Below are 14,836 nucleotides of genomic sequence, written 5' to 3'. Positions count from 1 at the left end.
GTTCTTTTAAGTTATAAAAATAAAATCTTTTTTTAATAATTTTTTCATTCATATCACCAATAACATGAATTTGATGTGAAGTGTGATTCATATTTAACCATTAAACTGCATACTATGAGCTTTAAAAGTCTAATTTTGACTGTTTATCATTGACTTTCTGACTCTGATGGTGTCTGACCACCTGGGGGGAAGAATGCAAGTGAATCAGAATTCTGTGACATTTGGTTTATTTAATGAAATGTTCAGCATTTGATATGCTAGAGATATGGAAAGTGCTACTCCCATTCTTAGATGGATCATATGAGTTTAGCTCATTTACTCTTCAGACTTAAGAAATATGAAGAAGTCCAGACATTAACATATCGTAACTAAGAAGCATAAACAATGATCTCCCTTTCGTTGTGCCTATTTGCTCTAATTTACTTGGATAAAGTTCACTTACACAGGAACAATTAAGTTTCATATAATTGTGTTTTGCATCACATCCTGCACTGGTTTTCTAAGAAATTCAGGTGTTCACAAGGGGAAAATCAGAAAGCCACTGAAACTAGTGTAACTTCCTGGATCATCATAAACCCAGGTGTTCTTACAAAGTTGTGTATAAATCTGATCACCGATCTCCAGTGTGAGAACAACACCATTGCTGCCATTACCATTGCCAACAGGCTTCCAGGCATGCACAGAGCACTGGGTTTCACCGTTCTTCAAGAGACTGACTGCCATTGTGGTTTCACCATGAGAATGAGCATAAAATCTGAAGTAATAGGCTCCTTTTATTGGTGCTGTGAAAATACCTGTAAGGCACATGAACAAAGCAGCCACAGAAAATGTTATCAAATGTGAACACAGTAGTCCTGTAATGGTATTCTTTTCACAGTCCTTACCAGTATTTGAGTCATAGGCACTTCCAACATTACTAAAGACTTTTCTGTATTGCAGAATTTTCAGATTATCAGTGGGCCCAGTGTGTCCTGTTCCAGATGCCAGAAGTCCAGCAGAGAAAGCAACTTTTTTGGCTGGAAATGAGCAAATGGGCTGATGTAAAATGTGTAATCAAATAAAATGTTCAATTTAATACATTTAAATGTCTATGGGAACAAAATGTGCCTTATCCTTGCCTTCAATGTCTTTTTGGACAGTTTCACGCTTGTATTGTGAATCCTGTACCGAGGTTTTCAAAGCTGTACGGAATAAACATTGATATGATAATGTCACAATATTGCAAACCAATGAATTTATAAAGATGTTTAAGTTGTAATGTTTAATTTAATACATTTAAATATCTATGGGAACAAAATGTGCCTTATCCTTGCCTTCAATCTCTTTTTGGACAGTTTCAAGCTTATATTGTGAATCCTGTACTGAGGTTTTCAAAGCTGTACGGAATAAACATTGATATGATAATGTCACAATATTGCAAACCAATGAATTTATAAAGATGTTTAAGTTGTAATTTCTTTGTAAGTTCATAAATTGTAAAGTTTTTCCACAATGACATGTTCAATACAAATCCACCTTACCTTCATTCTCACTCAATACTTTGGTCAGTGTTTCTTCTAATTTTTGTATCCTTTCATCCATGTGTTTTAGCTTCTGGAGCTCAGCAGTGTCCTTACTTGGTGTCAATAAATATTGTGCAATTGAGCTCCCAGCACAGAGCAGCAGTACCAGCAGCAGTCCTGCCATTGTCTTGCTTGTCTCAGCTTAAAATAAATAAATAAATAAATAAATAAAATGTATGTGTTTGTTTGTTGTTGTATTTTTTTGTTTTGTTTTTACATCAGAGGGGAAGAGTGTGAAGGCAGAAGTGGGTGAGGCTTCCTCCCTGCAGCATTCCAGCAAGAAAGACAGAGAGAGGGAAGAGCAAGAGATAAACGATTCTGAGGAGGAAAGAGATCTGTTGGAGGAAGAGGAGGAGGTTTGTGAAAATTAATCTATTTGCATTTATGATTATGGATGTTAAGATGAAGTTTAATTGGTGCTGAATTAGTGAGGACATGATTTGAGTAAAGATGTCTAATATTCTCAATGTTGTTTGGGTCTCGAAGATCTGTTTCCAACTATAGTTTCATACTAAAGTTATTTTTTTCCCTCTCAGGTTAAAAGCCAGGAAGGAGAGAATGAAGAAGAGGAGGAAGAGGGTGAGCATGTGGAAGGGGAAGATGGTGACAGCGTTAATGGCGATGACTCATAGGCTGTTTTAAACACCATGGATTTCAGACACCCACTCAAAATTCAGCCCTTTCAGTTCTTTTGAAAGGTTGAAGCCAGTCTTTAAAACAGTGATCTCAAACTCAATTCCTGGAGGGCCACAGCTCTGCACAGTTTTGCTCCAACCCTAATCAAACACACCTGATCCAGCTAATCAAGGTCTTCAGGATTACTAGAAACTTCCTTGCAGGTGTGAGTTGGAGCTGGTTGGAGCTAAACTGTGCAGAGCTGTGGCCCTCCAGGAATTGAGTTTGAGATCACTGCTTTAAAAGATTTGTCTATAGATGCCTGCACACTTATAATAACTGACACTACAATTACATCAGTTTCACTGTGTTCAGTGTTAACCTGGGCAAATATTTGATCATGTGACACCAATAAATTTATAAAGATGTGTAAATTGTAATTTCTTTGTAAGTTTTTCCACAATGACATGTTCAATACAAATCCACCTTACCTACATTCTCACTCAATACTTTGGCCAGTGTGTCTTCTAAGTTTTGTTTCAGTACCAGCAGCAGTCCTGCCATTGTCTCGCTTTTTTATTTATTTTTCAGACAAATTACTCCGGCGATTATTCCAGAATTCTCCAAGTACTCCTCGCGCGGCGGACTGTAGCGCGGTGACGTCTAGTATGTGTTACCACCGTAGACGGGCTCTGGTTTATATACTGTCTATGGTTACCACGCATGCGCCGTATCGCGGTGATGCGCAAATTTGACAATATTTTTTAAAAACGTTAATGTATTAAAAAAACTCTAAAGTAATAATGAAAGCAGCAAAGAGCAGTACATAGTTTTAACTATGCCTGATCTAAGGTAAACTTATAAGGAATTTATATATTGTGTAATATCTGTGTAAGTTTTTCACATTCTGTTGCACTTCACTGTGTAAATTACAAAATTACTGTAAACATTAATGGCACCTTATATATTTCTTATTTTAATCATTCCTCTGTAATAGTTAATAATTGTTTATTTTTGTGCATTATAGGCTATTATAAAACATTTACTCCAATAAAGTAGTTTGAGTGAAGTTAAACCAACTACATACAGTACATTGTCAATCTCTGTATCCTATTTTATGCATGCCAACTAAAAAAAAAAAACTAATAACACTGCTAAATTTTATTTCAAAACAAAGATGATAATTGTATAAAAGAAATATGTACACATACAGATAATCACATACATATCTGTACATCAAAACACACACACACACACACTTCAAATCTACTCAGCTTGAAATTCCCCTCCATCATTGAAAAAACAATCAACTGAGCAACAGCCCTCAACCTCCCTATCGGAATAAAATCCACGCAGGACTCCTTCTGCCATCACCTACATACCCAGGTGGGCAGTCCTTGTATACACTGCAGTGCAGTGCAAGCACAGAGTCAACGAGCAGGGCACCCGGAACTCTTGCTTATATTGTCTGGAAAATGCACTCCAGTTCACAACACCTAATTTGTATAAAATACAGAACAAACAATATTGAATCATTTTGAAGAAAGGCATTAACATACTACAGAGTCATACAAGGAATTTCTTTTTAAAGTATTTTATACATATTATAGGAAGATGTTAGACAAAGATATGTTTGAGTGTTATTGGCTTTGTCTGTAAAGTACCTAAGAGACTTTAAATAAAAAAGTAAAAAAAAAAAAAAAAAAAGTTTGTCAAGAAAGGCAAACTTTAGGTTGGCTTGAGAAAGCCGAAAGTTTGAAATAGTTTTAAAAGCTTGAAGTTCAGTTTGAAGTTCAAAGTAGTTTTCAAGCTGAAAGTTTTGAAGGCAATAGCCTACAGTCTCAGACACAGACAGACAGCTAGATAGGAATGACAGATAGGCAGATAGAGATAGATGGACAGACAGTCAGATAGGAAGAACAGACAGTAGGCTAACCCTGATTTACTATGGTAAGCCTATTTTTTTTTTTTTTTTTTTTAAAGAAATGTCCGGATGGTTTTCGCGATAGGCGTATTAGTTGTCTGAACCAGCGAGAAAGGTTTACTTGTAGGCTAGTAGCCTACGAAATCTCGAACCTCGTGGAATCAACCATTATAAAAAAAAAAAAAAAAACGCCGAACAGAGGAGATATACTGGTGAAAAGAGAAAGCGACTCAGAGCTCATAATAAAACGAAAATCAACATTGGCTTGGCTTTCCGGAGAACTGAGGAATTTGAAATGTTGTAAAAGCGAAGCGGAGATGGCATTAACAGGTGAGTAATTAAGGTAGGCTAGGCTATTTTTTTGAACCATAGATTGTAAAAAATAACAGATTCATTGTAAAGCATTATCTATCGTGAAGGGTCATTTCGTTAATTTATTTAAATTATTATTTATTTTCAAGGGAGCACTGTCTATTAGGCTAATAATGGTGGTTACAGTAACAGTAGCCTAACTTCAGCTAGTCAGCTTGAGATCCTTGTAATCAAAACTAGTAATGTTTTATGAGCAGTAGTAGCCTATGTATAACCATACTTATCCGCACTGTCACGAGAAGCACAACAAAACGTACTTCCGCAATAAAAAATAAAAAACTTTGTATGCTAATAAATTTAAAAAGCCTAATAAATCGAACAAAACATGTTTTTATTTAAATATTTCTGAGTGTAAGAAAATAATCTCTAAAAGTCTAATTTTGATTGTTTATCATTGACTTTCTGACTCTTTGATGGTGTCTGACCACCTGGAGGGAAGAATGCAAGTGAATCATAATTCTGTGACATTTGGTTTATTTAATGAAATGTTCAGCATTTGATATGCTAGAGATATGGAAAGTGCTACTCCCATTCTTAGATGGATCATATGAGTTTAGCTCATTTACTCTTCAGACTTAAGAAAGAAATATGAAGAAGTCCAGACATTAACATATCGTAACTAAGAAGCATAAACAATGATCTCCCTTTCGTTGTGCCTATTTGCTCTAATTTACTTGGATAAAGTTCACTTACACAGGAACAATTAAGTTTCATATAATTGTGTTTTGCATCACATCCTGCACTGGTTTTCTAAGAAATTCAGGTGTTCACAAGGGGAAAATCAGAAAGCCACTGAAACTAGTGTAACTTCCTGGATCATCATAAACCCAGGTGTTCTTACAAAGTTGTGTATAAATCTGATCACCGATCTCCAGTGTGAGAACAACACCATTGCTGCCATTACCATTGCCAACAGGCTTCCAGGCATGCACAGAGCACTGGGTTTCACCGTTCTTCAAGAGACTGACTGCCATTGTGGTTTCGCCATGAGAATGAGCATAAAATCTGAAGTAATAGGCTCCTTTTATTGGTGCTGTGAAAATACCTGTAAGGCACATGAACAAAGCAGCCACAGAAAATGTCATCATATGTGAACAGGTTTAAGAACAGTGGTCCTGTAATGGTATTCTCTTTACAGTCCTTACCAGTATTTGAGTCATAGGCACTTCCAACATTACTAAAGACTTTTTTGTATTCCAGAATTTTCAGATTATCAGTGGGCCCAGTGTTTCCTGTTCCAGATGCCAGAAGTCCAGCAGAGAAAGCAACTTTTTTGGCTGGAAATAAGCAAATGGGCTGATGTAAAATGTGTGTAGGATTACAAATTTAAGAATATGTTTAAGATCTGCTGATCCTATGCCTTACATAACATCACATGAAAAACTAAGGTGAACTACACTGTATTGGGCATTCAAGGTTAACATGGTATCCATTTACTGATTAGATTCAATATAGTTTCCATTGAAGGGGTTTTGTTAGTCTTTGATCTTCCTACTGAGAGTTGAACTATGTGTGAATGTTTACATAGTCTTAGTTCTTGTGACCATGTGTTGTTTATACAATTTGGGGGGTACCATTATCTCCAGTTGGGGGTAATTGTTTCTATTGTCTTTAGATGATTAGATTTAGTGGTCATCTCTAAGGCAGTGTGTAAGGTCAAGACTTTTAAGGACTGTCAGCACCTTTAAGGACTGCCCACTGAATGCCTATAAGATACCATGTAAAGTTACTTTAGTTAGACTTGATGACTGCAGCTACGACAGCTCATGTTCTCAATAAAGAATCCTGCTGAAGAAAGAACCAAGTCTCCTTGTCTTCGATTCTGAGTTTCCTACATGTGTAATCAAATAAAATGTTTAATTTAATACATTACATGTCTATGGGGACAAAATGTGCCTTATACTTGCCTTCAATGTCTTTTTGGACAGTTTCAAGCTTATATTGTGAATCCTGTACCGAGGTTTTCAAAGCTGTACGGAATACACATTGATATGATAATGTCACAATATTGCAAACCAATGAATTTATAAAGATGTTTAAGTTGTAATTTCTTTGTAAGTTCATAAATTGTAAAGTTTTTCCACAATGACATGTTCAATACAAATCCACCTTACCTTCATTCTCACTCAATACTTTGGTCAGTGTTTCTTCTAATTTTTGTATCCTTTCATCCATGTGTTTTAGCTTTTGGAGCTCAGCAATAATGTCCATACTTGGTGTCAATAAATCTTGTGCAATTGAGCTCCCAGCACAGAGCAGCAGTACCAGCAGCAGTCCTGCCATTGTCTCTCTTTTTTATTTATTTTTCCGACAAATTACTCCTGCGATTATTCCAGAATTCAGCTTTGAATGGCAAACGCTGTTCTTAAATACTTTGTTGTGAAAGGTTGCGAAAGTTTGTGAACATTTGTACTTTAGACTGATGTTGAGAGGGTTTTGTTTATTTTAGTAGTCCATGAGGGCGAGTCAAATGTAGAATTGCACTGAAAGGACATTTTCAGCATAATTTGCGTTAATTGATTATGTGTGTGTATGGTTGTGTGGTTCAGGCATACACTATGTTATGGGGACAAAATGTCCCCACAAAGATGGCAATATCTGAAATCCTTGTCCTTGTGGGAATTTTTTTTGGTTCCCATACTTATAAATCATAGCCTACTAAGTGATGTTTTTGAAAATGGAAAAAATGCAGAAAGTTTGTGAATAGAGTAGGCCTACAGTTTGTGTAGTGTATGTTATGCCTATGGAATGTATCCATAAGACATGAAAACCCAACATGAGTGAATGTGATTCTGTACACGTTTGGCTACTTGTGAGAGCCAAATAGTGAAATATGACAATCGACTATAGTGAGGACATTTTCCTCAGTTAGTATTCAAAATTAAAATAATGAGTCAATACATCAGTTATGTCATTGGCGTCGGAAGAAAAAAAAAAGTGGGTGGGTCCTCCCCCAGAAAATGTTACTGGAGTAAATACCATTTCATTCTGGTGCCTTTTAATTTAACAAGTAAACTAAACTCCACTTAACGTCGGGCGGTTCTTTGCCTCCACGTCGGAGCTATCCGTGGATTATCCCCCTAATACGGTCATCTGCCAGCAATGACAACTTAAAGCTGTTACCCAGCAAACATTTGGACGTTTAATGACCGTTGAAAAGACGTCCGTCCGAGACGTCCCGTCATGGTTGAAAAATAGTTCCAAAATGGAAGTTGAACCGACGTCATTTCTGGCCGTGAATTCCACGTCTTTTCTGGCCGTGAATTCCACGTCTCTTCTGCGCGTCCCTGGACGTCTAAATGCGTCGTCATATGTGTTTAAATGTGTTGCTGCATAATTTAAGTGTATATATAAGCCTGCATATAAAATAATCACACACCTATTGTGTAACATCGTGAAAGACAATCAAGTCTTGAGGTTTAGCCTACACATCTTGACAAAGGTTCTAAAAAGGTCCAAAATTGGTCCAGTCAGACCTGAACGTCAATAAAACGTTTTAATCACGTGTACATCAAAAACAATAACACATTATTTGTGGACATAAGCAAAAAAGAAGCATGTTCTGATTAAGCACAACATTTTATTGATATTGAACAGCCAAAATTTCTCTTTATTTTTTTCAATGTTTAACATTTCGTGAGCTTAGAATTTTAAGGTTCTATCTCCACTTTTGGTTGAAATTGAGTTTTTGACAATCTGATCCATTAGGTGTTTATTAATGCCTGTGTGGTGTTATTTTTGTAAAAAAAAAAAAATTGTTAGTAGTTATTAATAAAATAAAAGGTTCCATCTCACAAAACATAAACAGAGTTTAAAAACTTTGATGCTCAATAAACTACAATAAACGGAGATAGAACCTTATAATTCTAAGCTCTCGATTTGTTAACCAAACTAAAATACCAATTGCAAAATACTGAATTATTATATAAAGATAGTTCACCCAAAAATGAAAATTATGTAATTTAATCACCAAATTCCAAACCTGTATGAGTTTCTTTCTTCTGCTGAACACAAAAGAAGATATTTTGAAGAATGTTTGTAACCAAGCAAATAGAGCATCCACTGACTACCATTGTTGGAGAAAAAATGATTATTAATGGGAAGCGACATCTGCTTGTTTACAAACATTCTTCCAAACATCTTTGTGTTTAGCATAGAAAGGTATACAGGTTTGAAACATGAGGTTGAGTAAATGATGACAATTTTCATTTTTGGGTGAACTATCCCTTAAACACATTGTTTGGCTCATTTTTTGTATCCACCACCCCCAGCTCTTCCTGGAGTGTGTTTCAGGTGTTCTGCCATTGCTGCATCAATTTCAGTGTCTGTAGCATGTGGGCTCCACCTCTTCACAGCATCTAAGGGAAGAGAATATATTTGTTTTTAAAATAAATGAAAATTAAAAATTTGAGGTAAATGACATGCACTTATTTTCAAAATATTTGTATGGTCTTCAGCTAAATTCAAAACAGCATTTGTCCCCTGCCTCTTCAATACCACTGTGGTGCCCTTGAGAAAGACCCTTAACTAGGTGTGTAACAGTGAGAAAGTGAACAGGACATTTCTGATAAAGACAGGTGGGCTGTGATGTCCCCTGAATAGACATGTTTAGCAATTCTAAAATTACAAAATTTTTAAAGCAGTTACTGAAAACATACATGTTCAAATCCAGCTAAACATTTCATTCTACTTCAGATAATTTACTTTCTGAAAGAAACTCTCAAAAGGCTACATTAATAATTTACAGTAATAACTTTGACTGTATCATTAAACATACTTAATACTATGGTATACCGTTGTATAAGTTCAAAGCAACTTTTAGCCTAGCTAATTTTAGCCAAACTCAGTTAGCCAATTTCAGTTGACAATGTGGGGCATCATTTCTTTCGGTTCATTCATGTCAAACAAGTAAAACTCTAGCACGTGAATCTAATAATACAAAATGTACGTACCCAACAGTAGATTTTTAATAATATGGGCCTCAATTCCTCCTCTCTTCGTGGTTGTTCAAACTTCAGTGTTCCGGAGTGAGTCTATGGGGAAAACGCGTTAACATCTCGTGAGATAATCTAACCTATCGCGGGATTTGGTAATGTCGGGAGATCTTTTGTTACATCTTGGCAGCACAGTTTTGGCAATTACATCCAACTCAGACATAAATGGTGACCAGATATATTTCTGTTTTACATGCATACATTCCATAAAAAAAAAAAAAAAAAAAAAAAACACAACGTATCAGGTAGGCTACAGGTTGAAATAATGACTAAAATGCAGAGGCTTTGCATTCACTTAACCACACTGGGAACTGTGTGATTATAATTTATTTAAACAAGATAAAGTAAATATATTTACTTTGTATACAATTCGTGTATTTCATAAAGATAATTCCTGGGGGGTTTTTTTCTGTCTTGCTTGACTAGATGTGTAAAGGACGTCAGTGGACGTGTATTCACAGCCTTGACGTGTAAAGGACGTCAGTGGAACCTCTTAAAAACTACTTGGGCAATTAAATGAATTTTTGCAGTATTAACCATGCAAGGATTAAGCACAGCTTTTGCATATTTCACAAGGATTCCATGATGGAGGGTCATGATGGACTATAAATGCACGTGTAAAAGACGTCGCCAGGTGACGTCCTCTCACCCGATACTATAGACGTGTAAAGGACGTCAGTGGACGTATTCACACAACTTATTAAAACTTTAATTTAATAAAAAATTTAATTAATTATTGCAGTATTAACCACGCAAGGATTAAGCACAGCTTTATCACAATTGATTTCATAGAGGGTCATGATGGACTATAAATGCACGTGTAAAAGACGTCGCCATGGTGACGTCCTCTCTCACCCGAAACACAACATGGTATATATTGAACTACACGTAGCTAAAAGTCAAAATAACAATTATACATGCAACCTCAGATAACTGTAGACATGCACACATGTATCTGAATGCATTTTTAGGAAATGTTCTGTGTTACATATTTTTACCGATTTATGCCGTCATACCGCGACTATTTTTGGCCAGGGACACGACGTTGCCGTCGGACCAATGTTTGCTGGGTATGTTTGCAACGCAATATTTGACTGGAAAGGTACAACGGGCGGTTACTTTCGTCAGTTGCGGCTCGTTGAGAAATATAATGTAGCGATTCAACGGAAATGGAGTTTAATTTATTCATTTTAATTAAAAAAAATATTTATTTTAATTCCTCAAGTGGAATGGATTTGACTGACGGCGCTCTGAAAAGCGAACAGACAAATGCGCTGAATTAGAGACGGTAAAAGTGAGTGGGTCCAATATCATTGATCTTAAAAAGTGGGTGGGTCCTGTCCCACCCATATAGCCTACAATGGTTCCGACGCCCATGAGTTATGTTCTTCCAAATTGTACCCGAACCCTAACCCTGATTTATTATGGTAGGCTATGCCTATTTTGTTTAGACATGTCCGGATGGTTTTCGCGGGATATCGCGTAGGCTACATAATAGGCTGCGTGCTTCGTCAAAGTTGCTTCGGCTACTTTGCTGTATATGGTAGTGATGGGCGGATCGATCCTGAAGTATCGATACTTCGATACTGACGTGGTATCAAAAAGGATCGATCCTCACATAAAAATATCGATCCAAATGGGTGTTTTTTTTACCAGTAATTTTTTATCAATTTAGCACGCAATTCAGTGCATAAAATAAGCTTCTAAGTGGAAAAATAAGCGAATGTTAGCGGATAATTGTGTAGGACAGAACTTTTTCTCCTAGTCATCTGGATACAAGACGAAACCAATCAATCACAGAGAGCGTTCGATGCTGGTGCTTCACTGAGCTCGCAGGCCCAGTGCGTTTGGGAAACGAAGCCTTGCTTAGATGACAGAGAAACAATCGGGAGTTATTTCGCAATAAACAAACCAAAAGTGTGCATAACGGTTCAAAATGTTGACGTCAGTAAGTTTTTTTTTTTTAATGAAATTAATATTTTTATTCAACAAGGATCGATGCATTAAATTGATCAAAAGTGACAGTCAAGGGTTTTACACTGTTAAAAAAAATCTACTTCATATAAATTGTTCTTTCAACTTTGTTCATCAAATAATTCTGCATAAAATGTATCATGGTTTCCACAAAAATATGAAACTGTTTCCAACATTGATAATAATAAGAAATGTTTCCTGAGCAGCAAATCAGCATATTAAAATGAAATATCATCATGACTGGAGTAATGATGCCGGAAATTCAGCTTTGATCACATGAATAAATTACAGTTTACTATGGCATAGAAAACAGATAGCCTATGTTAAATTGTAATATTACAGTTTTTACTGTATTTTTGATCAAATAAATGCAGAAGAGAATTAAAAATCTTACAGACCCCAAACCTTTGAACAGTAGGCTAGTACTAGTAGGCTAGTACTGTAATTAGGGTCGTTTTGTAAAAGTCACTGACTAATTACAGGCGAGTTGAGAGCACAAATCACAAAATATTTAGGCCTAGTAGTCATGAAAACGTATTCAGATTTATCATATTAATGATGCATTCACCTCATAAATCATGACACACTGCTCTAGCACAGGAAAGTGCATACAAGTTAAAGTGCATGCTTTTAAAATGAAAAAGTATTGGTATCAGTATTGATATCGGCGATACTGGCCCTGTATTTACTTGGTATCGGATCGGTACCGAAATTTGCAGTATCGCCCATCACTAGTATATGGCATACTCAACCAGTGAGAAAGGTTTACATAGGCTAGTACGAAATCTCGAACCTCGTGGAATCAACCATTATTGGTTGATTCCACATGAACAGAGGAGATCTGCTGGCGAAAAGAGAAAGCGACTCACATAATAAAACGAAAATCAACATGGGCTTTTCGGAGAACTGAGGGATTTGAAATGTTGTAAAAGTGAAGCGGATATGGCATTAACAGGTGAGTAATTAAGGTATTTTATTAAACCATAGACTGTAAAAAATAACAGATTAAAAGCAATTGGATATGCTATTCATTGTAAAGCATCTATCGTGAAGGGTCATATCGTTAATTTATTTAAATTATTATTTATTTTCAAGGGAGCACTGTCTATTAATAATGGTGGTTACAGCCTAACTTCAGCTAGTCAGCTTGAGATCCTTGTCATCAAAACTAGTAATGTTTTATGAGCGGTAGCCTATGTATAATAAAAAAATGTGTAAGATAATACATTTAAAAAGCTTATAAATCGAACAAAACATGTTTTTATTTAAATATTTCTGTGAGTGTAAAATAATTATTAACCTGATATAAAATCAATGGAAGTCTATGCAATGTCCTTACTAATACTGTGTGTGTGTGTGTGTACACAATTGTGTACACACACACACACACACACACACACACACAATTGTGATCAGTGTAATAAAAAAAATATTTTGCCATTACATTTAGAGATACACTTGAAAAGTCATGCAGATGTGAGAACTTATTCATGTTCTTTGTGTGGAAAGTGTTTCAAATGGCTTGGCCATTTAAAATGGCACCAGAAAATATGTCTCTGTGTGAAGTCAAGGCTGCATTCAGACTTCAGCTAAATGTGGACCAAATCTGTTTGTCCACCTTCATGACATGACACCTTCATATGCCCCTCGATCTGAGCTGCACCAATCACATCGGGTTATCTGATATAGGCGGGCCAGAGGCGAGCTAAACAGATGACGACAGCGCTGTGACGTCGAAGTCATTAGTAAAGATGGCTATGGATGAATACTGGTTGTTTGAAACGGCTTTGGCTGCTATAATGAATGAGTTAGACTTGGCTTTTTATCTAAAACAGGAACAGAAGACGCCGCTCGAATCGTTCCTTTGCAAGAAGGACGTTTTTGCTGTTTTGCCGACCGGATACGGCAAGAGTATAATCTACCAGTTAGCTCCGCTGGTAGCGTATGGGGTTTATTGTTGTGATTGGTCGTAGTGTTATCCAATTGCGTGCAGTGAGATTTTCAAATGCATGCTTGGTGCCGCCCCTCGAGCTGGCCGATTTTCATTAGTCGACGCCAGACCATTAATCTTTTAGATTTAAGTCTGGATTTCCAGGCTAGGTTTTTACCCCAGTTTATCTTGCTCCAAATCAAAGGTCACCAAAGATTTTTAAAGACAAAATTGTTAATAAGAAAATATCAGTTAATAATAAGAAAATGAAAACAAGACTCTATAACCAAAACAATATTTAAAAAAAATTTTTTTTTTTTAAATTCAGTATACCAGTCAATTTTAAGGTTCCAGGCTATTTATTATTATATAGACTAAATGTCCTCTGTAAAAACAGATATGAGAATAATGTTAGAAAAATATGGTTTGAATTTTTTTTGCATTTTGTATGGATAATAGTGCCTGCATTTAATTGCCGTTTAATGTAAATCAGGGTTTTCAGGACTTTGACAGCTTCAGGAAACTTCCACCTGATATACTAATTTACTTTTCACAATATGTGAGTAAACATGGCCAGAAATGGGTTTTCTTGTATTGCAAAATGAAGATTTTTTTTTTTTTTCATTTGCCACATGGTCACTCATGGCATGATTTCTTTTAGCAGTAAGCAGTTGAATGGAAATCCTGGAGTGGAATAAGAGAAGGCTTTGAGTGGAAGGAAAACCTCCACTGCTCCATTCCACTCTTATACCAACTCCAGACCGCTCTGTAGTCTGTGTTATGGTGATGCCTAGCCGGTACTTCTTTTGGAACTATTTTCTTTAGCGGAAACGTAGTCTGAAACGTAAGTTAATCAAAATTAATTACTTGTTTATTGAACAGTTATATAAACGCAAAGTCAAAGACATAAGTGCTGTAGTAATGGGCTGTGATTGCTTGTGGCCTTGTGCTAAAACTATAACACCAATTTTGCTTAATTGTAACATAATGATGCGTTAATATTTGTTGCGAATAAAAATAATCAGTACAAATTATAATAGACATGCGACATGTAGGAAATCTGACAGTCATAGTTTTAAAAAATTCACACACCCTGATTTTCCATCATTATATTGTATATATGGCAAATATGCACCAATAAATTCTGTGATTTGCAGACTACTCTTGGCAGATATTTTGTTGAACATCAATGAAAGACTAACTCCAAGTTCAAAAGGAAGATCAAAAACAGTTAGCTTGATTTTGTCTGTTTGATGCTATAGGGACGTCCCGCGTGACGTCACGCCATTTGGAGCAGCCATCTTGACGGAATAGAAAATGCTAAACCGCTGGTGATAATACAGCTCGTCGCGAAATATTCATCTCTATCATGCCCGAGCGATGCTATGATACCGATAGCCTGCTAAGCTTTTGTATGCTTTTAATGAAGCTCCGGTGTAACGTGATGAGAAGTGAATAAGGTAGC

General features: G+C 36.1%; 2 protein-coding genes and 1 long non-coding RNA gene across 4 annotated transcripts; all 3 read right to left on the bottom strand.

The window, feature by feature from the left end:
* Positions 1 to 27: 27 nt before the first annotated feature.
* On the bottom strand, positions 28 to 2,860 carry LOC311086135 (cerebellin-1-like). 2 transcript variants are annotated; one of them, XM_084118863.1, is made up of 6 exons: positions 2,669 to 2,860; positions 1,521 to 1,703; positions 1,314 to 1,376; positions 1,119 to 1,181; positions 885 to 1,016; positions 28 to 794 (listed from the first exon to the last, which is right to left on the bottom strand). In XM_084118863.1, exons 1-6 carry the CDS (start codon positions 2,739 to 2,741, stop codon positions 517 to 519), a joined length of 792 nt encoding a protein of 263 aa, XP_083974989.1. In that variant the 5' UTR covers positions 2,742 to 2,860; the 3' UTR covers positions 28 to 516. The 2 variants fall into 2 exon arrangements, with proteins under 2 accessions (XP_083974989.1, XP_083974990.1); XM_084118864.1 differs by lacking the exon at positions 1,314 to 1,376 and having other exon boundaries at positions 2,669 to 2,782.
* Positions 2,861 to 4,156: 1,296 nt separating this feature from the next.
* On the bottom strand, positions 4,157 to 6,885 carry LOC311086136 (complement C1q-like protein 4). Its single transcript, XM_084118865.1, has 4 exons — positions 6,588 to 6,885; positions 6,381 to 6,443; positions 5,619 to 5,750; positions 4,157 to 5,518 (listed from the first exon to the last, which is right to left on the bottom strand). The coding sequence occupies exons 1-4, from the start codon at positions 6,754 to 6,756 to the stop codon at positions 5,241 to 5,243; spliced, it is 642 nt and encodes a 213-aa protein (XP_083974991.1). The 5' UTR covers positions 6,757 to 6,885; the 3' UTR covers positions 4,157 to 5,240.
* A 1,148-nt stretch (positions 6,886 to 8,033) lies between these two features.
* LOC311086141 lies at positions 8,034 to 9,564 on the bottom strand. Its single transcript, XR_014607018.1, has 2 exons — positions 9,426 to 9,564; positions 8,034 to 8,831 (listed from the first exon to the last, which is right to left on the bottom strand). It is a non-coding gene; the product is annotated as an uncharacterized lncRNA (long non-coding RNA).
* Positions 9,565 to 14,836: the final 5,272 nt, after the last annotated feature.

Source organism: Abramis brama (assembly GCF_963993115.1).
Source record: "Abramis brama genome assembly, chromosome: 7".
NCBI lineage: Eukaryota > Metazoa > Chordata > Actinopteri > Cypriniformes > Leuciscidae > Abramis > Abramis brama.
This window is presented reverse-complemented; position numbering and strand designations above follow the sequence as displayed.